At 37.3% G+C, this 27,418-nt stretch overlaps 2 protein-coding genes across 15 annotated transcripts in view; one reads left to right on the plus strand and one right to left on the minus strand.

Moving 5' to 3' along the window:
• The window catches only part of MUC2 (mucin 2, oligomeric mucus/gel-forming), a 134,860-nt gene that overhangs the window by 87,737 nt on the left and 19,705 nt on the right, over positions 1 to 27,418 (minus strand). The gene's annotated exons all lie outside the window — the stretch shown is intronic.
• The window catches only part of MUC6 (mucin 6, oligomeric mucus/gel-forming), a 44,587-nt gene continuing 30,863 nt past the window's right edge, over positions 13,695 to 27,418 (plus strand). For 11 of the 14 annotated variants that reach the window (XM_072929785.1, XM_072929787.1, XM_072929796.1 and 8 more), the window contains exons 1-8: positions 13,696 to 13,841; positions 19,564 to 19,626; positions 21,835 to 21,888; positions 22,924 to 23,164; positions 23,773 to 23,899; positions 25,008 to 25,095; positions 25,485 to 25,594; positions 26,519 to 26,726. In XM_072929785.1, the coding sequence (XP_072785886.1) occupies positions 13,790 to 13,841; positions 19,564 to 19,626; positions 21,835 to 21,888; positions 22,924 to 23,164; positions 23,773 to 23,899; positions 25,008 to 25,095; positions 25,485 to 25,594; positions 26,519 to 26,726 (943 nt within the window). In that variant the 5' untranslated portion in view covers positions 13,696 to 13,789. Of the gene's footprint in view, positions 13,842 to 19,563; positions 19,627 to 21,834; positions 21,889 to 22,923; positions 23,165 to 23,772; positions 23,900 to 25,007; positions 25,096 to 25,484; positions 25,595 to 26,518; positions 26,727 to 27,418 lie in introns of all 14 variants that reach the window. The other 3 variants (XM_072929792.1, XM_072929798.1, XM_072929791.1) reach the window with 2 other exon arrangements.

Genomic DNA, 27,418 nt, shown 5'->3' on the forward strand with positions numbered 1-27,418 from the left:
CTGATAGACATCTGTATTTTGATATTAAAGAAATCCTGACATTGCTCAATACCTGCTATTCCTACCTTGCTGCAGACATACCCTGGGTGAAGCCAGTCCCACCACACATTCTTTGAGCCACTTTCAGTAAGTGCCCCCAGAGGGTTCAGGGGGCTCTGACAGACTGAGCACAGACATTGTGGGTGACAGGAGATCGCTGACCCCCAAAGAGGTGTCTGGGGGGTACACTACCTGTCAAATCACACCAGCCCACCTTCCTACTCAATTTTTTTCAAAGTACAGGACTCAGTACACAGTCTGTCAAATTGCCTGCAATTTAATGTGTATTTGACAGTATTCTGCCTCAAAAAAGAGCAGCTGAGTAGTAAAGGAGGAAACTGCCTCCTTCTTTTCACCAGCTGCCTCTTGCACTAGGGCATTTCCATGCAAGCTGCTGGGCATCCACAAGGAAGGGAAGGTTTTGGAAGCTGGTGGGAAGAGGGTTTTAGCTGAGCTCCATGGGAAGTGAGGGAGCCGGTAGGATTAATGAGGGCAGAGTCCTGAGCATCCACAGCGGGCTGTGCACAGGGCGGCTCAGGCCGTGGGGGTTTGCTGAGGGCAAGATGCGCCCCGAGTTAAAAGGCTGTGCTGTGAGGATGTTGTGGGTTTGTGTTTACGGTCTTCTCCCATTCTTTCTCTTTTGTTTCTAAATCAAAACCATTCTGCATCTTATCTTTTAAAATGGTGGCTTTTCTAGCCTGTTTTCCAGGAAAAGTCACTTTTATTGAGAAGGTTACTTTAAATCCTTCTCATAGTCGGGCTCCGCTTGCTCCAGCGCAGTGTTGAGGACTGAGGTGCAGCTGGTTTTGGTTAAATGCCGAGGCCGGGGAGGTGAAAGCGCTCCAATGGCCGAATATGCCCCTCTGCTGAGGAGCACATTCAGTGCTGGTAGCTCGGTGAGCAGCTGCAGTGAGGGCTGAGCCCTGTGTGGGGAGAGCCCCGGGCCGTGAAGTGCCGAGGCTTTGCACAACAAAGGGCCCGGGGACGTGCGGCCAGGTGGGGACACTCAGAGACACAGCAGGTGCTGATGACTCTGCCGAAGGCCTCAGATTGTCTGGGTGCGCAGACTGTGAGGGTAAAACCTTGGGAAACCTTTTGGCAGACACCAGCTCGGGCTGGTAGTTGTTGTTGCTGTGCCGCGATGAAATTCTTGTAAGGATCCAGACATGTGGGTCTCTGCTGTGGGAAACGCAGGGGTGAGCCGGTAAGGAAACCTTGTCTGTGTGAGTGTGGGGTGTGCAGGGAGCCCGTGCGGTCACCGGAGCTCCTTGGCAATCCTGAGTCACAGAAAATTCCTGCTGAAAAATTATGTGAGTCATTGCATCTTGAGAACTGATTTTCTGTCTTTATCATTTGCTGTGTTTTTGCAGTAGCTCTGAGTTGCTGGACACAACTTCTGGCTAACATCTCTGTTTTGTGTGGTAGCTGGGTCTGCTGCATTTCACACAGCTGAAGTGATAAGCTATTCTCTTTCAGGAGAACCTGCCCTAAAGGCATTTCATTTTCAATTAATGGGTTAAAATAGTTTGAACTCATCAGATGGTTTCTTAATCAGGCATCCCCTCCATGCCTACATAAACCTATATTGCTGTTGGAACTTTGAGAGTCATTCTCAAGAGTTGAGTCTGTCTGAATATGCCAGAATAGCATAGTCACAATAGATTTTTATGGGTAATGAATGATCAATGTTCATTATAATGTTCAATAGCATGGGAGGTTCCAAAAGGAAGAGTTTACTAGTCATTGGAGAAAGAGATGCTCTTTAGCAGTGTATTTCACTCCATAACAACTACAAACAAGCTGCTACAACTGTAATTACAGCTGGGTTTTGTTTGGGGAGTTGAGGTGGAGTTGCATTTTGGTTTTGTGTTTTTTATTCCACTGAGGAATGGTTCTGAGTATGCATATGCATATTTTTTTTGAGTGAGAGATAATGCTATTGAGTAGCAGGTTTTAATCCTTCAGGTCCATCTAGGTAGGGATGTCACACATGAAAATATTGCTGATAAATTATCAACAAAGCATGGTGTTGTATATAAGATCACAAGTCACAGAGGCTTCATAACTGGCTTGTTAATAGAGCTCTTTGTAATTTCCACAAACTCTTATGCTATTACTCTGATTTTGTATTGCTATATTAGATACAATGAGAAGAATTTGTGTGGGGTACCAGGCAAAAATCCCCTGAATCAGTGAGATTTCTACTCAGTAGCAATCTTTAGCCATGAGTCTCACAGTATATAACCGGTCTTTAACTGCTGTCAGATCCAGAAAGAGTTACATTGATGATATTCCATGTTTCCCAGGTCTGCAAAGACAGCTGGGGAAACCATTATGTTTCTTTTTAGATTTATTTTCTTTCATAATATGGACATTTTAGATGCTGATACTTAGCAGTATGTGCTTTAGCAATGATTATAGTTTCTTATCCTTCCCTCCTTGCTAGTAGCCATGAATGGACATTTTCTTTTGGCAGAACCAATAGCATGAATTCTCAAAATCCAGATGCTTCAAAATGGGTCAAATAATTGAAAATGCAACATGAAAAGGACAGTTGTTGCATCTTCAGTAAAAATAAGCAATCAAAAACCCAGAATCAACTTCCATTTTTGTATTCTTATATTTGACTCCACTAAAGAACATTGTTGTAAATATTTCAAAACCTCAAATGCTCAAGGATATCCTGACGTGGTGAATCATGCTTATGTCATTGTTGAGATATCTGTTGAGTTTGGTCCTTGCTGATGAGAATTTTAATCATGGTAATTTAACTACTTTCTGATCCTTTAGGATTTAATTTAACAAGTAGGCAGTAGTTTAGCACTATTAAAGTGCTAAATCTTGAACAAGACACAATATTATGTTCACATCTAGTTAATAAAAAATTGAAAATTATAGTCTTAACAATACAGCTCATTGTAGCAGTATGGACAGTGTCTGAAGCATTTTGCTGCTTTTATTTGTAAATCTGGGGAAAAAATTTGCATGTAGGGACAGGTTTATAACTTTAAGTGTGTCTTCAGCAGTCCAGTGGATCCCCTATTGGACTTATTTTTAGGAAACTAGTTGTGGAAGAATGATCATGTAAGTTATTAGTGTCCTCAGCCCAGATTGTCAGGAGTACGGTCACAATTGTTATCTTGTTTGATCCAAGACAAAGTTTTTTCCAAGTAAGGATCCATTGTCAGGTTTATCCCCAGCTGCTAAGCAAGTACCACAAAGCTGCTCATTCACTTCCCCCTGCCTTTGCTCTGCCATGAGGTGGGTAGCAGACTCAGGAAAAGGAAAAAATCCTGCAAACTCATGGGTTTAGACAACAGTAATTTAATAAATTAAACAAAATAGAAGAGTGCTAATTATAAAAATTAATACTGATGTTACATTAGATTAATAATAAAATTTGGGAAGAAACCAAATAAACAGGTGATACAGAATACAGTTGCTCACTATCCAATGCCCAACCTGTCCTCAAATAGTGACTGTACTCATCCATATAATTCACTTCAGTTTATATGCTGAATATGATGTTCTATGGTGTGGAACATCCCCTTGGCCACTTCAGGTCAGCTGTCCCAGCCATGTTCCCTCCAGCTTCTTGTGCACCTCCTCGCTGGCAGAGTGTGAGAAATTGAAAAGTCCTTGACCAGGGGTAAGCACTGCTTAGCAACATCCAAAACACCAGTTTGTTTTCAACATTGTTCTCATACTAACTCCAAAACACAGCACTGTACCAGCTACTAAGGAGGCAACTAGCTCTATCCCAGCCAAAACCAGGACAACATGATGCAGGTTGCCTTCGCTGAGTTTCTTAGCGTATTATGGAGTTGCCACATGCCATTGTAGAAAGCCTCCATTTCCCACCAGCAGCCACCCCACTGCTCTCAGTTGTGTGGAGAAAGGTCATTCAGGTTTAGCCATTATAAAAAACTGCTGGAAAACACCATTTTCTCTCTCTTACTTGTGTTTATCATCATTGCAAATAGAACAAAATAGAGGAAGTGACAATTAGCACTGACAAAACCAGCAGAAGTGTTTTCACAGTTATTAATGTACTTCTGCTGAGTATAACACATCGTAGCTTGCAGCCCTCTGCAGAAAACCTGCCTCTGTCAGTATAGGCTGTAATAAATAAATTTATTTATTATATATAATTTAAATAAATTCTCAGATAGCAACGAGTGGCTACAAACAATTCTTTCGGTTGTCTCCCATTGGATATAAAGCTGCTAAATATCTTTCCAACAAATGGCATGGTCTTTTCATTGCTTGACTGAAATAGAGGATAATAAACTGAACATGAAGTTCTCAAGATATGGGAAGTGATAGGCAATGAAAAATGCTGCAGAGCACCTCCTCAGTCAATTACAAGTATATTACATATCCTTTGTTACCTCTGCTGCCTTCCCATACAGTTTCAAATCCAGAACCAGCCTTTCAGCAGACTCCCTTGTCTGAATTCACTGCTCAGAAATCTCTGGTAAAAGGCTGTGATCCTCAGCAATGCTCTCCTACCAAATTGGCAGCCTTTTCGATAAGCTGACATTATACCTCAATGAGCTTACCTGAGAGCAAGAGAGAACTGCTCTAATGCTCACTGCTTGTCACGCATCGTGTGCCAGCCCTAACCTCAGCTTTCCTAACGTGTTTATTAAACACCAGCTCTTTAAACAAGAACTCCACTGCTACATCTTTCTCACCTTAGGGAAGAATGAGAGATTGAACCGACACCTGGCAGATGTGTCGTCTTTTTTTGTAGCACATTACTAGAAGAAAGCAAAATCATAAGTATGATGCGGTAGCAGTTAATAATAATTCAATATGATGTTTGAAACTCAATTCTTAAAATTGAATGTGTGGGAAGCCCTCTTTTTATATCAAGCTTAGCAAAAGTCAGTGAGGATGCTCTAGGAATTAAACTTCCTTGCACCTGTATTTGCAGTTCTTGCAGGAGAAGGACAGCACAAAGGTTCTCCCATTCTTTTCTGACTGTATGAAACATCTCACATTGTGATCCTGCTTTTTACTGGAAAATGTGTAGGCTGCCAAACTCTACAGTAACCAGAAACATATAAACATATAAATATAACTCATCAGTGAGGGCAAGGAATACATGACATTTCCTGCACATTTATATAGGCACCACTCTACCACATCATGAGGAGTTGTAGTAATTGGTGAGAGCATATGTAAACATTGTAAGCTCTAACTTTCCAGGTGAGATCAGTGATACACAAGTACATTAAATTCTTTCTGGAAATGTGTGGAACACAGATAAATGCCATAAAAGCATAGCTAGAGTTCCACTTCATTTTTTTTTATTTTTACATTCTGGTACTTCTCAGATATGAATATTCCACTGCTTTTGAGGCTTAGAAAATATTACCTTAAAATTACATGAGAGTTTTATCATCAACTTCAGCCAGTGTTCATGGGTGTATTAGTTTTTTTATTTAACTGAAAACATGTAAATAGAGGAGTAGTAGCTTGCCAAATTCCCCACAGGCAATTTCGATTCCTGTATTCTCAACAAGCAAGTGTTCTGCCGATTCTTGGTTGTAAAACTAAGGAAAGTACTCAATATAGAGCTCAGCAGCCACAGGCCTTGGAACTACTCTAAGGTTAACTCAAATGGAATTACTGATGTCATACCAGAATTGTGTCAGTGGCACAAAACCTGTCCCTGCCATTTTTTTCCCATGCTTTGGACCATACTAAGTACTTTGATTGGTCAAAATTTTCAGTTCTGTTTACAGCTGTTAGCCTGACAGCAGCACAGTTCTCTGGACTCACTAAATAACTAGTAAAAAGAACAGCATGTATAGGTATATACACACCAGACATATATACATTTATGCACATAGTAAATATTAACAGGTTGGAAACACTGGAATTGTTACAGCATTTAAGTCATCTAACTTATTTGTATAAGATCTTAGATTAATTTAACAATATATATTTTGATTTTCGTTGTAATCAGCACATTGCATCTTAGAAAACACATCTGGCAAATATCTTGCTTATATTGGATTTTAGATAGGTAACACATGTGCATGTTTTGTGTTTAGGCCCTCTGTTTGTTCTTGAACTGAACAATGAGAAACTAGAGATTTCAAGTCAGTAATTAATGGAGTGGAACATTTACCTGAGAGTCTAAAATGAAAAAAAAAAAAAAAAAAGGAGAACAACTAATAGAGAGTATCTACTACTAATTTAAGTATTACTTTGGAGAGAAACACCAGGGTGTAGCCCTACTCACAAGTGTAAGGACCAAAGTTAAGTCTGGATCCTACTGAAGCTCTGTGAAATAGTCCTTTATATTTGTCCTGTACATTTGTATATGAGACAACTACCACCTGACCCAAGGGAAGAAAATCCAAGCTTGAGATAATAAAGATACAGCTGCATGGTACAGTGCAGCGATTCAGTGCTACATTGTGCTGGGTTTAAAAACTGAGTAGTATTATTTGTCCAACTGAAACTGCCAAATAAAGGCAATTTAATGCTTAGTTTTCATTTTCCAAGTGATTCTTCATAGCTTTTTATGTTTAATGTTCTTTAGGAACATCATAGTATTAAAAGTGCATGTTAACTTGATTACACAGAATTTTCAAACAGTGAGGAATTTTATCATGAGCAAAAACTGTTCTTTCTGTACCAGTGTGACTGATAATAATATGGAGATTGGATTACATGCGCAGAAGCAAAGAGTTTCAGGACAGAATTTGTAGCATTTATTTACTTGAAAAATGAGGGCAAAATTTTTCAAATCTTTGTGAGAAAGTAAGAGTGCTGACGTCTTTATTCTACATTAAGATAAATATTAATTGGCTGCCAGTCTCTCCATGAAGCAAGGTCTTAATGTATTAGTCAGCTGACAGAGAGAGACATGACACAAACACATCTGGCTGCCCTCAGAGACCAAGAAGATGTAGAGTTGCAAGCTGCAGCTGCAACTCTGTAATGTTTGAATAAACAAATGTAAAGACATGCAAAAGTGATGCAAGTTGTTAGTTCTTGTTCTTGTATGATTTCTATCAGTGCATTCTTGTTATGATTCTTCCTACAGAGTGCTCTCTGCCCATGGGGAAAATAGCCACACCGTCCTTTGTTTCTGAAACTGTGCATGGAAACTGCCTCCATCAATCCCTCCACACTTTTCCACCCTTACCTTTGGTTCATTCTTCCAATAACTTAATTTCTTTAGAAATGGAAAGAGTTTTTCAAATTTGAGAATAAGATATAAGTCATGATTTTCAAATCTGTTCTACCACAATTCAGACATCTGTGAGATTCAGAACTTTGGAAAAGTGACTACAGTGGCTGTTTATGTTTGTTTGGGTTTTTTTTTTTTAAATCCAAGTCAACCAAAATGCATAAAAGAAAAAGCATCAGAATACATCAAGTAAAAGGTAAACACAAATTTATGCTTGACTTTATTATCTTAGCAGATACGTTCTATTAGCATCAGTTGGAGACTTATCTGTTCTAAAATGCACACACATTAAAGAACAAGTTAAACATGGACTGCCACCGACATCCTGGTCCCAGCTCCTAATATTTGTGTAAATACAGATTCTATTTTACTTCCTTACCAGGAGAGGTGAAAGCTTGTACTTAATGAATTCCTGGTTCACACAATGTATTTGCTCTTCATGCTGTATCTGATAAAAAAAAAAAAAATCTATCAGATTATCAAATTAACAGAGCTGTGATGTAAAAAGAAGCAAATAATTTTATTTTTTTTCAAGTCCGGTTTGAACATTAATTACAAACCACAAGTTTAGCTCAGTTGTGTGGCAATTATGAGTACAGCAATTAAGAAAACTTTGGATGTTTCAAATAACTTACTGAACTGAGTTCTAAATAAGCTAGAAACATTTGAGCCATAGCTGCTTTCATGTGTAACACTTTCCATTCTTTTTCTGGTTAGTATGGAGTAAAAGTGCATTGTGCCCAGGAGAAGAGCTGATGTATAATTCAGGATACTCCCTGAATTTCCCTTAGAAAAGGAATATTGATTAGTTGGTAAAGCCTAAAGGCCAAAAAAAAAAAAGAAAAAAAAAAAAAAACCTGACCTGTGCTTTCACCAATTTTTGTCCATCAGATAAATGTTCTCCATGTAAATATAACTCAGTAGAAAAATATAGGTTAGGAATTATAAATGTAAAGTCAAATTGGTTTCAACATTTTCTATTAAGGGAAAAAAAGGAGCACTCCAAGTCTGGATTTAGTTCAGCAGAAAGTCTGATCTGTTTCTAGACTTTATATGAGGTCATCATTCATCTTTTTTCTCTCTACTAGAAGCAAATGAAAATGAGAGAATCAGTCTTCCTCTGCAGATTCCTTAATCACTAGGATATAAGTTCTGCCTTAAGAGAATCTGCACAGAATTTTGTTCATGATCATAAGAGTTTGAGAGAAATTTTAGTTAAAAAGTTAAAGGGAGACAAACATGAATAGAGGTGACAGTCCTCCTATGGCTTCTTTTTTGGCAATCCTATTATTCTTTTCTTTTTCTCCTATGGCAATCCTATTATTCTTTTCTCTCCTGTCAGCACTGTAGCTAAAATGATCAGAATTCAGGATTCTTATAGAACAAAGTGTGCGGCCCAGACCACTCCAGAGATCAGAATGCAAATCAGTTTGAGTCCAGCATTAACAACACAGGATTCAGAAGCAGGAGAAGAGTGTGGGAGCTGAGAGCAAGCAGAGTTTGTCTTCCCAGTGCTCCTGTGTAGGAAGGGGAACATAGTATCCACAGTAGAAGGCCTTGCTTTGTTTTGTGTGGTTTATTTTTTTCCCCCAAAATGGTTTTACTCCAGAAACGCTTGAAATATTTTGTCCCTGTCCTCAGGGCAGCGGATACGCTTCAGGGAACTGTGGGAGTGGCAGCTTTTTCAGCCTCTGGTGTTGGCAGGACATAAAGAGTGAACTGAACCAACCCAGGTCCCCACAGCTACAGTATCTGATATTCATCACAGGGAGTGCCAGAGGCATGAAGCCAACACGAGGAGGTCTCAAGCCATTGTCCCCGACAAATTATAATTAGAAGTACCAGCCAATGAAGTCTTTACCATTTTTAGAGACATGAGTTTTAAATTATTGTCTGCATTTTTTTTTTCTAACAGGTATATGGGAAAGACTTGACTCTACAGTCATTTAAGTTCAAAAGTACTTTTGGAGCAGTATTAGGGTGCAGCTTTTAGAACAGAGAAAGAGTGCAGTTAGTTATTTCTTAGTTTGTGTTCACTTTCATCTTAAAGCCAGAAATTACATACTCCCTAGCACCTATGGTCAACATGTATCTGCATATTGCAACCAACCACAATTTACAATGTTAAACTGAATTTTGCATTTAAATATCTGTAGGCAGCGACCCAAGGACAGCAGAGATGGTTCCAACTGAATGGCAGCTCTGACAGTCTATTCAGCAGCACTTCTTTCTGGTTGTGTGTGAGGTATCTACTTCAAAGGTATGAAGAACAGAAGTTTTCTTGATTCTGATGACCAACAGGAAAGCAGATAGTGTGGATTTCTACTAAAACCATAAGATGCATTATTTAGTGTCTGGTAGCAAAATCACCCTGGGCTTCTTTTAGGTACTGTTTAGGGAAGAAGTTTAAGTGTACAAAATGCATGAAGAAAAGCAACTGCAAAGGCACACGGCATTAAATACCAGGAAGTTCTAAAGCTGGGACATAGGCTGAGGATGAGGAATAAGCTGGTCATGATTTTTTTGTGAATACTTCTCAGCCAAAAATTTCTTATTTGCCACAATTGGAACATTCTCAGAATATGTATCTGTTTTACTGCCAGTTTCTTTGGAAAGCATCTTGGCAAAAGAGACAACCAGCTGGCTGTGTGGTGCCTGCCAGCTAGTCACACAACTAGACAGGAGCCCCTGGTGGGTGCCATAAGCTTAGCCCAGGGAAGCTGCACTCAATGTGATCCTCTGCTCCTTGGCTACATTACCTGAAAGACAAGCATGAGAAACAGGAAGAAAACATGGGGGCTTGTTTTCTTTTGTTTAGCACATTAATGCCAGTTAGGTTGTGCTTTTGGTTTAGTTTTTAAAAGTGGAATGGTAATGGAATTGCTTCGTGTAAGGTAAGCACCACTAACAGAAAATTAATAGTGTTACCTTGAGACAGTCTATACAAAAAAAACCCCTGGATTGTCAAACTTTCCAAAGTGAAATTTTACGGCTCATTGGATTGTAGATAGAACCCAAGGTTGCCCTGCCAGTCCTAGTGAATGTCTCAGTCATAAAGGATAAAAGATAACCCAGATGATTTCAAGAGCCCTATTTTATGTAATTCTGATACAGCATTTATGAGACAATAAATGTTATAGCCATCATACATACATTTTTCAATCATGTATATTTTAAAACAATTACTTGAAGGCTGGGCATCTAAAATAGTTTGGAAGTTAAAGTACCGATTATTTTAATAATGTAATAATAGACAATTTTATCTTAAAATTATTTAAAATTTGAATGAGACACAAAATCAAACTTCAGAGCTCAAAGACAAAACCCACCAGCTCAGCTGTTGTGTCAGATTGCTATATCTGTTAAAGCCTGTATCTTTGTGTTCCACTAAGAGCAATGGAAACTTACAGGCACAAGGTTCCAAAGCTGGGAATTACTTACACACCCACAGGGACTAGGGGTAATCAAATGCTATATTTTGGTCTGACTCTTTAGAAAGATATGTAGCTATTTATGCAAGAAATATGTGAGACTGCTAAAATAATATACAATGAGTATATTTCAGGAAGTGGAATGTTTTCTTAGCAATCTGCATAAAAGCATCAAAATACTCTATAATTGATATACCTAAAAATTCCTAGAGTAGTTAAACTGTAGACAAGATAGTCTATTACTTAAAGTGTTATAACTTTCTCAATTTGCATAATATCTGGCTTACATAAATTCCTTTGACATTTCAAAAATCTTTCAGAAGCATATATGATGCTAGAAACTAAACTATATTTTAATACTGAGAAACTGTTACTGGATACGAAATCTGGCCACAACAGTCTCTGCTCTCCTGTACAACAGCAGTTTCTGACAAATTTCTAAACCAATTATAATTATTAAATGGAAAAAAACCCCACATTAATTAGAGGCATCATTATCTCACTACAGCTGGGCACGCAGTTTTTCACAAAGCTCTTCAATGTAAAATAATTATGTCTACTGTGAACTCAGTCATTTCTCCTAGTCCTCAAGCAAATGCTTTTTTCTTGGTCGGGAGTCCTGACTTAAATGCAGTTGTGAATGAATGCTTTTGATTAACTGTGTTCACATCATCACTGGATGTCTCCATAAAATAATAACTTGCCGAATCACAAGTATTTAGACTGAGTAACTGAAATTCCTTCCAGGAAAGCTGATGGTAATAACTTTTTCCTGACTTCTCAGATAGAATGAGTTCAACTCAATGTTGCTACAAATACAGGGAACTGGAAACAACAATATTTTGAGTAAATATTTGTAATAACTCTTGTCAGTATGTGCATTTCTTGAGAATTTTGTAAGCTTCATATAGTAAAGACATAAAAGGTTTCAGTAAACATAAAGGCTACAGAAAAAAACTTGAAGCCATGGTATTGGAAAATTAGCTGTTACCAGTGATCTTAATTCCATGATGTCTCAGTCTACCACCTTTGCTAGTAAAAGTGATGCTCTCAATTGCCCAGCTCTTCAAATGAGGAAGTCGTGAAATGCTCATTGATGTCAGCTGTTTTAATTTATCACTGCTTGACAGACAGATTATGAACATGTATTACAAAAAAAATCCTATTTAACAACAGTGATGAATTTTTTTTGTCTCTTCTGTCATAGAAAGGTAAATTCCTGTCTGATGCTATCAGTTATCAAGCTTGAGTTGCTAAGGAGCACTGTAGTCCCTTATCTTCATAAAGAAGATGCTTCTTAGAAGTGGAAAAAAATGAAATTCTGTTTTAGATTTCATTAATAATAACTTAGAGCTGATTTGCCAGAAATATTTTTTCACTTGGATCATGATTTTTTCACTATTTTTTCACATGGATCATGATTTTCAGAAGTGATAAGTGATTTTGTTAATTTACTTTAGGGCTTTTGTAAGGCAGATGCAGAAAATTTTCAACAGAAATTTTTAAATTTAGGATTTTTAGGATTATTTATTAATTTAGTGTTGCTGTTCTGTCAAAAGCCATATACTTCAATCCACTTTCTGTTGCTGGGGAAAGGATAGGGGAGTAGTAAGGAGAAAAAAGCCAACCATGAAAAAAAAAAGGCAGACCTTCATGTGAATTAAAATTTAATGTTCCCATTTGAATTTCAACCACGTTGAGCTATGGCTGAAATTGTGTTAAGTTACTCTTTCCTGGGCTTCTTCCCACCACTCAGAAGAGGTAAATCTGAGAATTTCCCTTCCCCTTCACTCCCCTGGCCTGACCTTCCCTCACCTTCCCTTCTCTGACCCTTAAAGCACTGCCCCTGGATGCTGGAAGCACAGGGAAGCACCAGGGCACACAAAGTGTTGGCAGCTGTGGGCATGGCTTATGATCTGATTGTTGTCATATTGGTGGGAATGACAGGGCAGGCACGTCTTGTGCAGGCAGATTGTCAAGGAAAAGGCCCCATCTATTCCCACTTTCTTCATAGGCTCGCTTCAGTATTGCATAGGAGAAAACAGGAAAGGCTGAAGAAATTCATATGGAGAATTAACCCATGCATTTTATATTTTACAGGGAAAGTTTTCTTATATCAAGACTATATTTTCCACAAGCAATTATTTTGCTAATGAAAAATGGATCAGGCAAGTTCTTATTTTACTGTCAAATCAGGGGTGGCAGTGATGTTTTGAACATATCCAGTGCACTCAACATTTCACCTCTAATGTGGAGAGATTCAAGCGTAACAGAAGTGGAATTGATCTGTGATGTTGGCAGGAAGGTGGAGATTAATTTGTGAAAGTTTCCAAAGTACCACAGTGCAATAGTCTGCCCCATTTTGGAAGAGTTTGCCCTCTGTCTTGGCAGTGCTAAGGTGGTGGGCAAGGGCTTACTTAGCTCCCTTGCATAGTTAGGAAATCAGTTGTGCCATGGACAACTCTTTACCCAGCCAAAGTTTATCAATTTGTTTAAAAAGTCACACAAGGGAGAGATGAACACAATCACCCAGGAGAGTGAATGGAAGTTAATGAAAGAAGAGTTAATATAAAAATCTGAGATCTGTATCTCGGTTCATTCATGTCTTACCATCTTTTATTCACACAATCTTTTCAGCAGTTCCAAAACTCCTACACTTCATTCTTCCACTTAGTGTGCTGGTCCAATATTATTCCTTTTCTTATCAGCTAGTGATCATAATTTGTGTATTATTTGTCTTTTTGCTTTTGATTATAATACCAAATTTGTTTAGTGAAGGCAGGTAAAAGTGTTTGAGCTGCTACAAATAGAAGCCATTACAAAAACCTTGTAAGAATGATAATGAACTGGAGGAGGTTTGCATTTTCTTTTTTCTTCTTTTTCTAAGTGGCTTTTAGGTGTGTTGAACTTGATAAAGAGGAGATCCTGTTTGGCGGGTACTCTGCTGTTACAATTTCTGCAAGCTGTGGGAATGAGGGAGGGCATTGCAATTCTATATATAAAGCATCCAAGCTTGAAGAGGGCAGCCTAGAAGGTGACAGCATTGGCACTGCCTGCTTGGGACGGAGGGGAGCACTGAGAACACTGCCCAGGCAGGGCGTGCATCATGTTCCCAACACTGGTACTGCTCATCTTCTGCAGTTTCCTGCATTCTGCTGGTAAGTCCAAGGTGCCTGGGCTCCTCTTGGTACATGGCTTGAAGGAAAATTGTAGTATGACATCACCTGAGGTTCAGGTTTTGTTCTCCTTTCCCACAAACTGCAGAATTCAGTTTACACATTTTCTTCTTTTTTGCTTCATCTTAAAACACAACAGGTTCTTTAATAAATACATGACTGAAATAAAATAATTCATTCTTCACTGTTTCAGAATGTTGGTCACTGATTTGTTGAACCCTTCCCTAAAACTCATTCCCTAGTTACAGGGAATATTTTTAATGGACTTTTATTGTGTTTCCGAGTTGCCAAGTGCCTTCATCTTTCAGATGTTCATGATCTGGTGTCCTAGCGATGTCATTGCAGATATACTGTATATCTTCTGCATAGAGTGATAATCAAAATCATTTTTCTTTGTTACGTGAACAGCAAAAAACATTAATTATGAGCTATGTGATGGCATTTCTTTTTTGAAGAATGATGTGATAGACAGAATCCCATGCTAGAAAACAGGCAAATGGTTCTAGTCTAAAAATTTTACATGACTCTTGATATATTCCTCCATATATTATTCAGTACAATCCTTTGGTCTTTCTAAGAAGTCTGTCTTACTTTTTTGATCCAACCCACCTGTACACCACATGAGTGTGTAATTTCTGAAAGAAGATTTCCTAGGTAAGTTCATTGGCTCTGTAGCTACTCGGCCACCTTACTCATTATTCTTCCTGTGCTGTTATCATTGGATTTTTTGAGAATAAGCCTTGTTTGGCATGGCTTAAGATTTGGTTTTTTTTAATCTCTTCTGTATATACTCTTTAATTACCAGTTATTACAGTTAGAATTTCAATAAAAGATTTCAAGCTGCTAAAAAGCATACTTCACTTGCTTTAGGTGAAACAAAGTTAAATTTATTTCTTCTGTATTGTGTTTGCTACATTTAATGAATCATGTAGTTCAAATTGCATTGGGACATTTATTGCTCTTAAATCAATGACTTAAACTGGAGCATGAAAATAATTAAAATATAAGCAACTCAACCCTTTAGTAGACTCTCAGAGCCAATTTCTAACCTCAGCTGTATTGTTATAAATCAGGTGTAACTCCATTTACCGTATTAGCACCATTGTAACCAATATCAAGTCAAGTACCTGAACATGGGTCCTAACCCCAAGTTTTGCTGCCTGCAAGAGCAAAATCTTCATCTACATGGCTTTCTATTTTAGATAATAGATGTATTGAAATAAATACTCGCAATCAAATAGAAAATTGTTATAGACACACAGCCATAAGCTTTATATGTAAACTTGGCAATCCTAAATCAGAACTTTTTCTACAAAGGAATTTAAAGATAAAAACCCTAGAAGCAGGATCTAGAAAATTCTTACAGAGCAGTTTTCTCGTTTGGGATGTGTCAATATTTCAGGTCCTTGGAATGCCTCACAAGACTGGAGACTGTGAAAACAAACAGATTTCATTCTGTCAAGGAAAGAATTGCAATCAGGCGATTTCTGGATGTTTATTTGTACATTTTTAAATTGGACAACATGCAGGCGCTCATTGCTTTGAACTCTAGATCCAACTGCTGTTTCCTTAGAATGAGTCAGACCAAAGCCAGGATTTAATTCTCTTCTTTATGGATCTGCATCTGAATTCTGTAGCTTGAGTCTGTCTCTAGGTAGAAACGTAAATATTGATTGTAAGGACAGATATTTGATTATTTGATGTGTAATCTGATGGAAAGTGATGAAAAGAAAATCAGTAAACATGTTTGAGTTAAAAAAAAATCTACAGAAGTTTGAAAAACCTGATTAAAACTCTAAGTTCTAGCCTTTTCTTAATAAGAGGTGCTGATTCATTGATTAAATCGAGGCTTCACCCCTTTAGCTATTTCAATAATCAAAACTGCATGGATCCTTTTGAGAGGTTTGTGTAGAGTCATACTTTTTCTTATGAAGTATGTAACCAGGAAGTCACTTTGATTTATGCTGTTCACATATCTATGTTTGCAAGACACAAAGGGAGGTAAAAATTTCATACTGAAGAGAAATCATAATGAATATGTGCAAATGATAACTCATATTACAGCTACAGCTCTACCAGTACCCTCAGTGTTAAGTTTAATTTTAGGCTTCTATCATTTGTTTGAAAGTTCTTCTCCTTTCCAGAACATCTCACATTTCAACATTTCTGTTTGTCTCCAATTAGAAGAGAAAAATTGAACCCTTTACAAAACAGAGATTTTAAATTATTTCTGCAAGTTGGAAGTACAAAGATTTCCTTTAAATGCTTTATTTTCATTTGTTTATCTGATGTGAAATACTTTGAAGCCATTACAACATAAAATTGTATTTTTCCATAGGGATATTTCATAGTAACCAGAGTATAGGAACAAAATTGCTTATTTCTTCATAGTAAGTTATGTTCTCTGGTTTGTACTGCTGCCATGAACTAGACAGGCTGGCCACATAGAAATTGCACTTCAACAGATATCATCCTGGCCAGCTGGAGAAGAGTGAGCATTGGAAGTAAAACCTTCCCTTATCCAAGAGAAGTGAAACTCTGGTTCAAGTTCTGCTGAGATAATTCAAAATAAATAAGTATTTAATGTCATTTCTCAAAGGAAAACAGAATACTTGTAGTAATGGTAAAATGTCACAAAGGAAGATTTCAGTACTTTAGGAATCTCATTTAACACTAGGACAGCCTTTCAAATGAAAAAATCTTAAATGATTGCAAAATATAACTTCTGCATAGCCATAGTACTTGCTACATCTGTACAATATGCCATTTTGTGTGCTTCTGGTTGATAGTGTTGCTAGGAAGGTTTAACTATTTTCTTTAGAGTTAAGTGTGAGAAAAAGAAGGTACATGCTGAGAATAATTACTGTACTGTAATTAGTATAATAGTTTGATCTGACAGGATATAGACTGATTGGCAGATAGTAGATGGCTCTGTATTTGTTTTATTAGCTAGTCTTTGGGCAAAAAGTTAAAATGGATTTCATATCCATAGTTATTTTCAATCTTCACCAAACCTGAAGTACATGTTAAATTTTGTTTGCAGTGCTTAGATTCTTGAGTTTGAAAAGCTACCAAGCAAGCTTTTTAAACTGATTTGTCTTTTCTAACCTAAAATATTTGTCCATAAGAGATTTTGCTTTACATCGAGCTCTCTAGATAGATCTGACTTGAAGTTATTTTTTAGGTATATATTTAATTTCTGCAAATCTACTATCCTTGGAAGGCAGCTTTTACACACTTCTAAGTCCCATTCATGTAGTGTTTGAAGTTTAGAATTAAACTGTAATGATTGGAAAACCGCAAAGCCAACAATAATAGATTATTGAACAAATACAGGTATCAAAATCCAGGCATTTGAAAAAGGCAGCAGCAACTCTAGGCATGAAGAGTGTTAGCTTGAAAGCCACAAACTGACCGTTCCTCTTGTGTACTTACTGTGATGCATGGTTCACTAGGAACTTGGAAGGAGCATGCTGGATTTTGGAAATGCCTGTTGAGTTGTAGGCCAACCATGGAGATTTTCTAAAATACTGGCAGAATCTCAAACAATTATTGGCCAGTGTTGACCAGTTCTAGACAGCAAGGCAGCGTGAGTAGGATTAGAATGATTTTGTGATGAGTGTGTCAGACAACTTGGGAGTGGCTGAGATAAATGCCATTTTAAGCTATTAGAACAATTAGGATGGGAGCACTTCCGTCACTGAATTTATATCCTTGATTTATTTCCCTTATGCCTAAAAATTCATTCTATACAATTATATCTGTATAGCATTTTAGCTCTTAAAAAATTAGATTAGTTTTTCCAGATAACATCTTCTTACAGCAAGTACAGTTTCATAGAAGAATTGAGGTATAGACTGATGGGAATATTGGAGATGTCTGGATCTGAGCTCCAAAGAAAAAGGATGTGCTGCAACACTCAGTTCCAAAATTCCCTTTTGTGCTTTAACCTAGCCTTACATAAAAGGCGGAGCCTCACCTGTTCTCCTGCAGCCCTTGAGGTAGCACATGGCAAATACTACCTCACCTTCACGGAACAGCATGGAATTGGCTGAGAGTCTGCTACAGCTGGTGAGCTCCCTGGAGGCTTCCACTCGCTGCAGTATCCAAGGAAGCAACAGCACCCTGCAGAGCTGTAGTGTATATATAGATATTTATGTGGATTTGGCCTGTCTTATTTGATGAAAGAAACCTTCTGCCACAACATTTTCTATGTTGCAAAATATCCTAAACATGTAATAGAGGATTACATGGGTTCTACAAGATACTTGCTCCTGCTATCTAAGAAGAGCAGACACGAGAAAATTTAAATTGGAGTAGCACATTTCTGAAGCACCTCAGGTCTTTATTCCTGGATTTTGTTTAGGCTTTTACCACCCAGCTATTGAGGCTGGGGGCTCACTTCAGCAGTGCTGGAGGAAAATGCTGGGTGAAAGAGCCTTTGGGTATGTGTGAGAAAGTGGAACAGTTGTGCTCATGCAGCAGGGCTGTGTTTGACATGGAAAAGGAACCACACTGCACTCAGCATTTGCTAAACATTCCTTGGCTTCTTCTAAGAAAATCCAGCTTTGTGAAGAGGAGCGTGGAAGGGAGCAGGTGACAGCTTGCATCATTCTACCTTAACAAAAGCAACAACTACGCCTGGGAATTTCCTGCTCTTCAGCTCCAGATCCCACAGTTCTTGTGAACAACACATGGGACAATACTTTCCCCATTGTTGGGGAAGATGAAACAAAAAAGCCTTATAAATATGATTGCCTGGCAAAAGATTTAGGAAATACAGAGACTGAGATGGTAACAAATTTTGAGATACCAAACCTTAGTTACTGAACAAGTAGAAAACAATAGTACAGCCAGGATGAAGACAATGCCCCCTTCTGGTTGAACAATGCCCTTACCTACAGATAGGTCCAAAGGTCAAATGGACTGCTCTATCTCACCCCCCAAAATGTACGGTTCATCCCACACCTGTAACCCTCCCCTGAAACATCAGGTGTCTGTGACCCCATTGGCCTAAGTCTTGTTCCAGCCCACCTTGAAGCCCTCTGATAAGGGGTCCCTGAGGAGCCAGACCCTCTCCTGGAACTCCCACTCTCTTGGAACTCCCACCCTCTCCTGGAGCATCCTCTTATCTCCCTCTACCCCTTGCCTCTCCCTTCCCCATCTCCCTAAGGCCCTGCCACGTGCTGCGTCTGGCAGCTCCATGCAGGGCCTTTCACCCTCTCTAATAAACCATATATTCTAAGAGCAGCCTTAAGAGGTCTCTTGTCTCCATCCATCCAAACCGTCCTGGAGTCCAGTATCCCCGCACCCCATATTTTCACACTTTTGGCTATGCCTTCCACTACTTCTATCCAGATGGTGAAACAAGAACTCAAAAACATGAGGAAAGATTTATCCCCCTTTTTTAAACAGGAACATAGGATTTTAGTATGAAGTATAGGAGCTCTCATATTGCATAGGATTTCTGGCAAATTTTGGAAACATTTGTCAACTGCAGAAGAATTTTCTATTACCTAATTTTGTACAGGAATTATGTGATTTTCCATTATAATTGTCATTCATATTTGTGTGACAGAGAACAATTCATATGTGCTGACCCTGCTTTGACTTGCAGCATGCTTAAGAACAAAATAAATATACAAATATCCAACTTCTTTTGCTCAGAGGATAATTTCATTGTGTTGTCTTTTTCCTTTCACAGCTTTTGAAGGAAATTATTGGTCCCCCATTCTTCTCCAAAAACCAAAAGAATCTCTGCAAAGAAGTAAGTGTCTGACCTAGTTTTTAATGTTTGCATTTAAGTGTGAGTGACAACTCTATTCAGTATCAAGTCCATATTGCAGAAGGCACTGTACAAACCACATGATAAAAATAAGTCTTTGCCTCAAGGACCATATGTTTTGAAGCATTAAATTTTAGAAATTCAAAAAGAAGACTTTGCATGTAAAAAGATTGTCAAATGTGTTGTCTCACTGTGGTAAGTTTTAAACTAAATGGAAAGTGCTTTAGTGTGCCATGCTGAGGTTTTGATACCTAAGGATAGAAACTGTGAGCAGTTTAATAGCCTTCCACACTTAGAAATATGCTATTGGGGTAATTTGCATGGTATGTTTGATTTTCATTCCTACATATTACTACCTAATATTATATAAAAATTTAGGATATGGATTCTTTTGATATTGCAAAATCCAGGAAAATAAATAAAGCTCATTCTTCACATAGATAATATTTCAGGTTAAAACAAACTTATATGCAAATGGACAATCAGAGTGTGGAATATTTCTTCTTCACCTTTATAGCCAGCTGCTAGAGTGGGGTCAGAGTAGGACAGATCTCTGCTTCAGCGTTCAGCTGTGCCAGCTGCTATAACACTTCTGGTAGTTTACCAGCAGTTTTCCCTTAACTCCAAAGAATTACTTGTGTGCATCCATCCAAATCTTTATGCAAAATTAACTCCAGCCACCTACTTACTGTAAATTTGTGCTAGTCCTTCTGAGTCTGAGAAATACAAATAGTGAGGTACTACTACTATCTGACTTGTATAAAACAATGCCAGAACAAGACAAAATTAGCATATTATAGCTTTAAAATATTTAAAATATTAGATATCAGAAGTATGGTTGGAAAGGCAGGTTATCCTTAAAACGTTAACTCATAATTAAAATTTAATGGTAAACTTTGACTGTAGTTATTGTGGAATTTTCTATTATTAAGAAATTTTGGTTCTGTTCAAAATGATGGTTGACAGGGACTTGGAAGCCAGAGCACAAGGGAGGGGTAAGCAGAAAAAGCTCAATAGCCTCACAGAATTCCCTGAACTGAAAATAATTGGAGGCTGAGAAGTATCTGTGGAAGTATACATGCCTGATCTGATGGTAGTCTTCCCTTGGGCAGGCTGTTAATGGTCACTGCTGGAAATAAAATACAGAGCTACATCAACCCTTAGGCAGAACCAACACACTTTTTCACATGTCCTTATCTGAAGAAATGTGAGGCACTGACTTCTAAATTTGAAGTTCATTTAATAGTCATTTAGTTTTCCATGTCCATGGCAAGAAAGAATGAATGCCATCATGCTAACATGATATATTTTACGGGACATGATGTTCCTCTGCTATGGGATACAGAAGGTTGTAGCCCTTCTGAAAACACAAAATTTTCACAATATCTTTCTAAAATAAGTAAGGATATCTGTCCTAATATTCTGATAGGAATATTTTTCTATCCTATTTTATTTACAGCCAATCTTCCTGGTAATTAATATTTTTATTGTTTTTACACTAAAATATCATGCATTGCTTCTGCACACCATTAGAAATCCATTCTCTGTACTCCAAAGCTTGTTGTATTATTGAATGAAATTCTTTAACCAGTTTGGGGAAAATGTGGAGGTGTAGAACAAAAATAATTATTTAAAATGAAAATTTATTATAATAAGCATTTATTTAGGCAGAAGAAACTGAGAATGGCTTGAATTAGGCGAATTCTCATTCAGTATAAGCATAGAGAAGCTACATGAAGTTCATCCTTAAAGTAAAAATAGATGAAAGACTTTTAATCTGACAAAAAAATCTCAAATATTCAGGAACTCATCGCTATCTGTTCTTACAACAAGAAATACAGTAGAACATGGATATAGACTAATTAAAAGCAAATCCCTAGATTTTATTTAGTAAAAGCTGAACTCAAAAGACAAACACATAATCTGTATTTAAACTTCCTTGAGTTGTTGACATTCCCATTTGTTATTTTTCTTTGATAAGATTTAAATAATAACAAATACAGTGACTGTGCTCCTGTGTTTATTGAAAGGGGCACCTCTTGCACTCTGACCATTGTGCAGCCCTGGATAATCATTCCTTGGCACACTCTGGGGTTTGGTGGTCAGTATCACTCAGGCACAGTATATTCAACTACCTGGACTTGGGAATGAAGGATCAATGATAACAATCAGCCAATTCCTATTTTCCAGTCAGACCTTCAGGACAGAACAGTAGTGTGGAAGAGGAGTACTTTTTGCCAACAGGTAACTGCTCATTGGGAAACAGTATTTTCTGTATGACCTGGATAAAACCACTAGCATTCTACAGTTATTTGATCTCTCCTTCACAGTTAAAAGATATATTTTGGCTTTAAAACAATAAATGTAAATTGCATGTAGACTTTGATAAACTTATCTGATACTTTGTAACTCTAAGATATATACTAAGATACCTGAGCTTCATATGATGCCATAAGCAAAAATAATTAAAAAATGAAATTAACAATCTTAAGTCTGGAAATATAGAACTGAGGACATGATTTGAGGTACTTCAATAAAATTATCAGCTCCAGAGGGACTGTTCAAATGCTATAACTAGGTGCAGAAATATCTTACAGCAGGCGCTGGAGTTGTATCTCTTTTTTTTTTTTTTTTTTTTTTTTTTTTTTTTTTTTTTGACTCATTTCCACATTAGAAAATCTGTCTATTCAGATGAACTTCCCAGACTACTTCTTAAAAATGAAATTGATTAAAACAATCTGTATATTTATAAAAATGGCTGGAACTTTGTCACACGAATACACAGCTGAGAGAGTTTGAAATTACAAGTTGGGCTTTGAAGACTGTCTTTGGATATCTAGTGATTTGACTGTGCAGTTAATCATGATACAGTAATGCCAAGTACAGCTTGGTAAAAGTTGTGTCTGGGATGTTAAAGCTCTGTCCAGTAGCAAGCTGTCACCTTTGCAAACAGATCTAGCAGACGGAAATAAGAAATTAAATCTCTATATTACCCATATAGAAGTTGAAAAGGCTTTTCCCAAGCTAGGAAGTTAGGGAATTCTCCTCTGCTTACACTAAATGAGAATATTGCTCTCACTCCTAATATTGTTTCACTTTCTGACTTGAGATAAAATTTTGAGATAACAAAAGAATAAAAAAAACAAACAGAGGGCTAGAATATTGTTTACAGAATTAATCTGAGCAGAAGCTTAATAACTTGTCCTAGAATTTATATTTGAATTTCTAATTGGAAGAATGAGCAAATATGCTAAATTCATCTTTCTTTCTCTTTTATAGTTTTGAGCAAAGATTCCTGTTCTACCTGGGGAGGAGGGCATTTTTCAACCTTTGATAAATACCAATATGATTTCACTGGGACTTGCAACTACATCTTTGCAACTGTATGTGATGAGACCAGCCCAGACTTCAACATCCAGTTCCGTCGTGGGCTAGACAAAAAAATTGCAAGGATCATTATTGAGCTTGGCCCTTCTGTTGTCATTGTTGAGAAAGGCAGCATTTCTATCAGGAGTGTTGGGTAAGATTCTGCCATGAATGGGGTGTGGAGTGTTTAGAGAAGGCAGGGTGTTATATAGCAGGTGTGGGGACTTGTGTAGCAGGTGTACTGATGACTGCTCATGGCAAAAATAAATTAACAAATTACTAAAGGTAACACACCTAACTGGACTCTACTTCCTTTGCTTCCCATCAAGCACTCACACTCTAGAACATTTTCTTTATAGGTTTCTCTGATCTTGTCAGTTTTCAGTCATAATTCTTATATTAAAACTCCATAGACTCTCCTTGGGATAATCAACATTAGTTTCACACCAGCTTAATGGTTCTTGAAACATATAACTATGCTCTAATAAAACCAAACCAAGTGAAGATGCCAAGTCCTGTGCAAACATTGTCAGTAGTAGAATCATTATGCAACCCATTTTTGGTGATCTTTCTATGAAACTACTCATGTGGATTTTCAATCAACAGAAACTTTCACGTGTTTTGAAATGTCACAGTTAAAAAGGAAAAGAATTCTGTTTCATGTTGCTGCAAGTACTCAGACTGGGTGTGTATCATATCCCAAATAACTAATACCTGCATAATCTTGCTATGAGGTTGGTTTCTCTTCTCACCTCATTACAGTGTCATTCAGTTGCCTTACGCCAGCAACGGAATCCAAATAGCACCTTACGGACGCAACATCCGCCTGGTAGCCAAGCTGATGGAGATGGAACTGGTGGTCATGTGGAACAATGATGACTACCTCATGGTTAGTAAATTCTTATACAGCACAGAAGAAAATTCTCCCTGATTTACTGTAATGACAAGAAATCTCTGAACTAAATGGGTGCTTTTGCATGTATTTACTATTTTGATATTTATTATTTTCCTATTTCTTATTCTTGAAATAAACAGCTTTGCCTGTTACTTTCACTTGCAGCATTGGTAGTTAGCTAAAGGCACCAGTGCTGAGATTTGTGGATACTTTCACACATTTTAATCTTTCCTCAGGGTATTCCAGCAGCTGCAATGTTTTTCTTAAGAAATGTTATTTCAAGTTGTGTTGAACTTAATATTGTATGGCTAAGTTTAGTCTTTTTTATTGATCTTCCCTGGGACATCTTTTGGTTTAAAATATCGAGTGCTTCTACCAGTTTATTTTTTCTTTCCTATTTCTGAATCTTTTCAGGTTTTCCCTTCAAAATCCCCAATAAATTTTCTCAGTGAGACCTGTGATATTATTGCCACAAAAGACACTGAATTCTAAATTGACTGTTTGGTAAAACAAGGAGATGTAGTAAATTGTCTGGGAGATTTATCAGCAGATATATTATTATCACATATATAAGAGAAAATGCTACTCTGATGGGTTAATCTGACTATAAAAAGAATATGGTTTTATTTCTCTGACCTAAGATTTTCATAATAATTCATTGTTTATAGTCAGTAGTAATACTACCATTTTAGTCTCCAGAATAATAGAGAACTGAATAACCTTCTTCTGAAAATAGATTTTCTTCCTGTAACCTTAATTTCTTAAGAAACTGAAATTTGTACTCTGTCAACAAAGATATTAGGAAGGCTTCAGCATTATTTTCATTTTTCCCTGGCTCCTTAGAATGTTATCCCCCCTCAATTCCCTGTGTCTTCAAATCTTATCCTTTTTATTAAATACTAATTTTAAAAAATCATGATTTGCCTATTGGGAAAAGACTTCACTGCTTACAAAATTCTTCCTTCAAAAAACTCACTGAAATTAATGAGAAGAATCACTTTTAATTGGGTGCATGAACTGAATTTGTTTGAGAAAGTAATTGCTGTATAGATAATTTTACTTAGGGTGATCCTTTAAAATGTTTTATTGTATTTTACTTTAGGTTTTGGCTGAAAAAAAATACATGGGGAAAACGTGTGGAATGTGTGGGAACTATGATGGTTATGAACTGAATGAATTTGTGCGTGAAGGTAAGAGACATTTCAGATAGAAGGAGAGTTAAAGTGAGTCAAGGTGAAAACTGAATACTATGATAGAATTGCTGTGTTCCAGAATTGAGTAAAGCAGTCCCATGGAGCACCAACATACTTCATATGATTATGCTATACTCTGTTATCTGCTATGAGCATAATATAACGGGCTCCTCACACAAGTGATAAGGACTCTTATCTTTTAGAAACAGGTGATAAGGATCACACTCTCCTGACTTCCACAAGAGGCAGTTATTATCATTGGGAAAATTAACTAGTAGGACATTTAACAGTCAAAGAGTAAAATCTGAGTTTTGCTACATCACAGCAACAGGTAAACAAATCCATGCAATATTTTCCCTGACAAATTATAACCCTTTAATTTCCAGGTAAATTGCTGGATACATATAAATTTGCTGCCCTACAAAAAATGGATGATCCATCAGAGATCTGTCTGTCTGAGGAGATACCAATTTCTGCTGTTCCTCACAAAAAATATGTAAGAAAGATCTTCTTGGCTTTTCTGCAGCATGATTCTTAGCGGGGGCAAGACAGAAATCAACAACAGAGAGGCAGTGGTTTCATAAAAATCACTTCCATGAAAACGGATACAGTCAACATCTGTATAGCATGATATGAAAAACAAAAGGAGTTCTTTGCATTAAAATACATTTGAATAAAATCCCACAGGTGTTTTTAAGGCTAGGTTTAAATCACTCATAAAAATCAGCATTTAGCTCAGAATTTTGTGGAATTCCATGCAGGTCATTGCAGGAAAGTCATGGAAACCAGTGAAGAACTTTAAGAACTTTTTATCTAACATCTAGAGACTTGACACTATAAGCTGTACAGATTTGAAGAATATTCACAATGCCTAAAACATATTGCCAGATAACAGCACTGATAACAGGGACAACCACCATCAACTGCTATCACTTACAGTTCTAAATGAAATCAGTGTGCCTGACAACCTTTGAGACCTTACACTGCAGTAGACACCATGATAGGCAACATGCAGGTAAACAGAAATGCACCAAGTGTGTGCTCAGAATTTTGTGATCTCCACATCTGGGATGTTTTTCATGGAACATGTTGCCTCATTTTTGCCATGAGACAACACATTTCCTGTGTGTAATGCTCTCACCCATTTTTAGGAGGGTTGATGGCACAGAAAGTGACTTAATTTTCAATATGAGAAGTGGAATTATTTCAATATATCAAGTTCTTTCTATTGTACAATGAATTTCTATTCCCTTCTATCTGTGAATTTCTCACACATTTGAAGTCAAATACGCGTTATTAAACTCTAGGGGGAAAAGCAAACAAATCAACAAGAAAATCACAATTAGCAGTGTTTATCCCACTGTGGTTTTCATATGAGGGAAACACCATCAAGAACAGTTTTCCTTCTCTTTTTATTTAGGCCATGATCTGCTCTCAGTTACTTAATTTGGTGTCACCAACCTGCAGTGTGCCCAAGGATAGGTTTGTCATTCGTTGCCAGCTTGATATGCAGGACTGCAGTGAGCCAGGACAAAACAACTGCACTTGCTCTACACTGTCAGAGTATTCCAGGCAATGTGCTATGTCCCACCAAATGGTGTTCAACTGGAGAACTGAAAACTTCTGCTGTAAGTACAAATGGCTTATTCATGAGAGTCTGTGCTTAAATTTTCTGTGTCTTGAATAGAGGGATAATGATAATAACTGGAATATTCTAAAAAGTCTTTACTGTCTTTAATCAAACAAATTATTTTCTACAGAGAAAAGTGGTCTTCAATAAAGCTGTAAGGAGAGCAGGGAAACCTCAAAGAAGAAGGAAGCTCAAAACATAGCTCCTGTGTCTAGATCAGTGACAATAAAACAGATAAACATTCACAAAGTGAAAACTGTTTAACTTCTCAAACTTCCTATAGGAGGCTGCTTGCCTAAGAACAGTTTTCTTATTACTGTACTTGGAAAATTAGCCAGTGAAGAGAGGGCATTTTTAGATAGCCTCTGAAGTCTTTGAACCTTTATGCTAAAGGTTGCTATAGCTCCCTTTATTCAAAGATGATTTTCAGTAGTCCTTTTTCAGATGTTCAACCTTCTTATTTACAAGGACTGATTGGAAGTAAAACCTTGAAGTACTCCAGAAAATCTGATTTTTGGTACTTCATTAGGCTGCAGTGTGGCCTGTTTGCCATTCTCCAAGCTTCTGAAAAAGTGTTTCCAATTTTTTGGGCAAGAAATATGAAAGAAAGTGAATATATGATGGCAACAAAGAATACTCAAATGATGAAATGAATTTTGAGGCAGGATCAAATAATGTTAGTGTCAGAAA

This window comes from Taeniopygia guttata, chromosome 5 (assembly GCF_048771995.1).
Source record: "Taeniopygia guttata chromosome 5, bTaeGut7.mat, whole genome shotgun sequence".
Lineage (NCBI taxonomy): Eukaryota > Metazoa > Chordata > Aves > Passeriformes > Estrildidae > Taeniopygia > Taeniopygia guttata.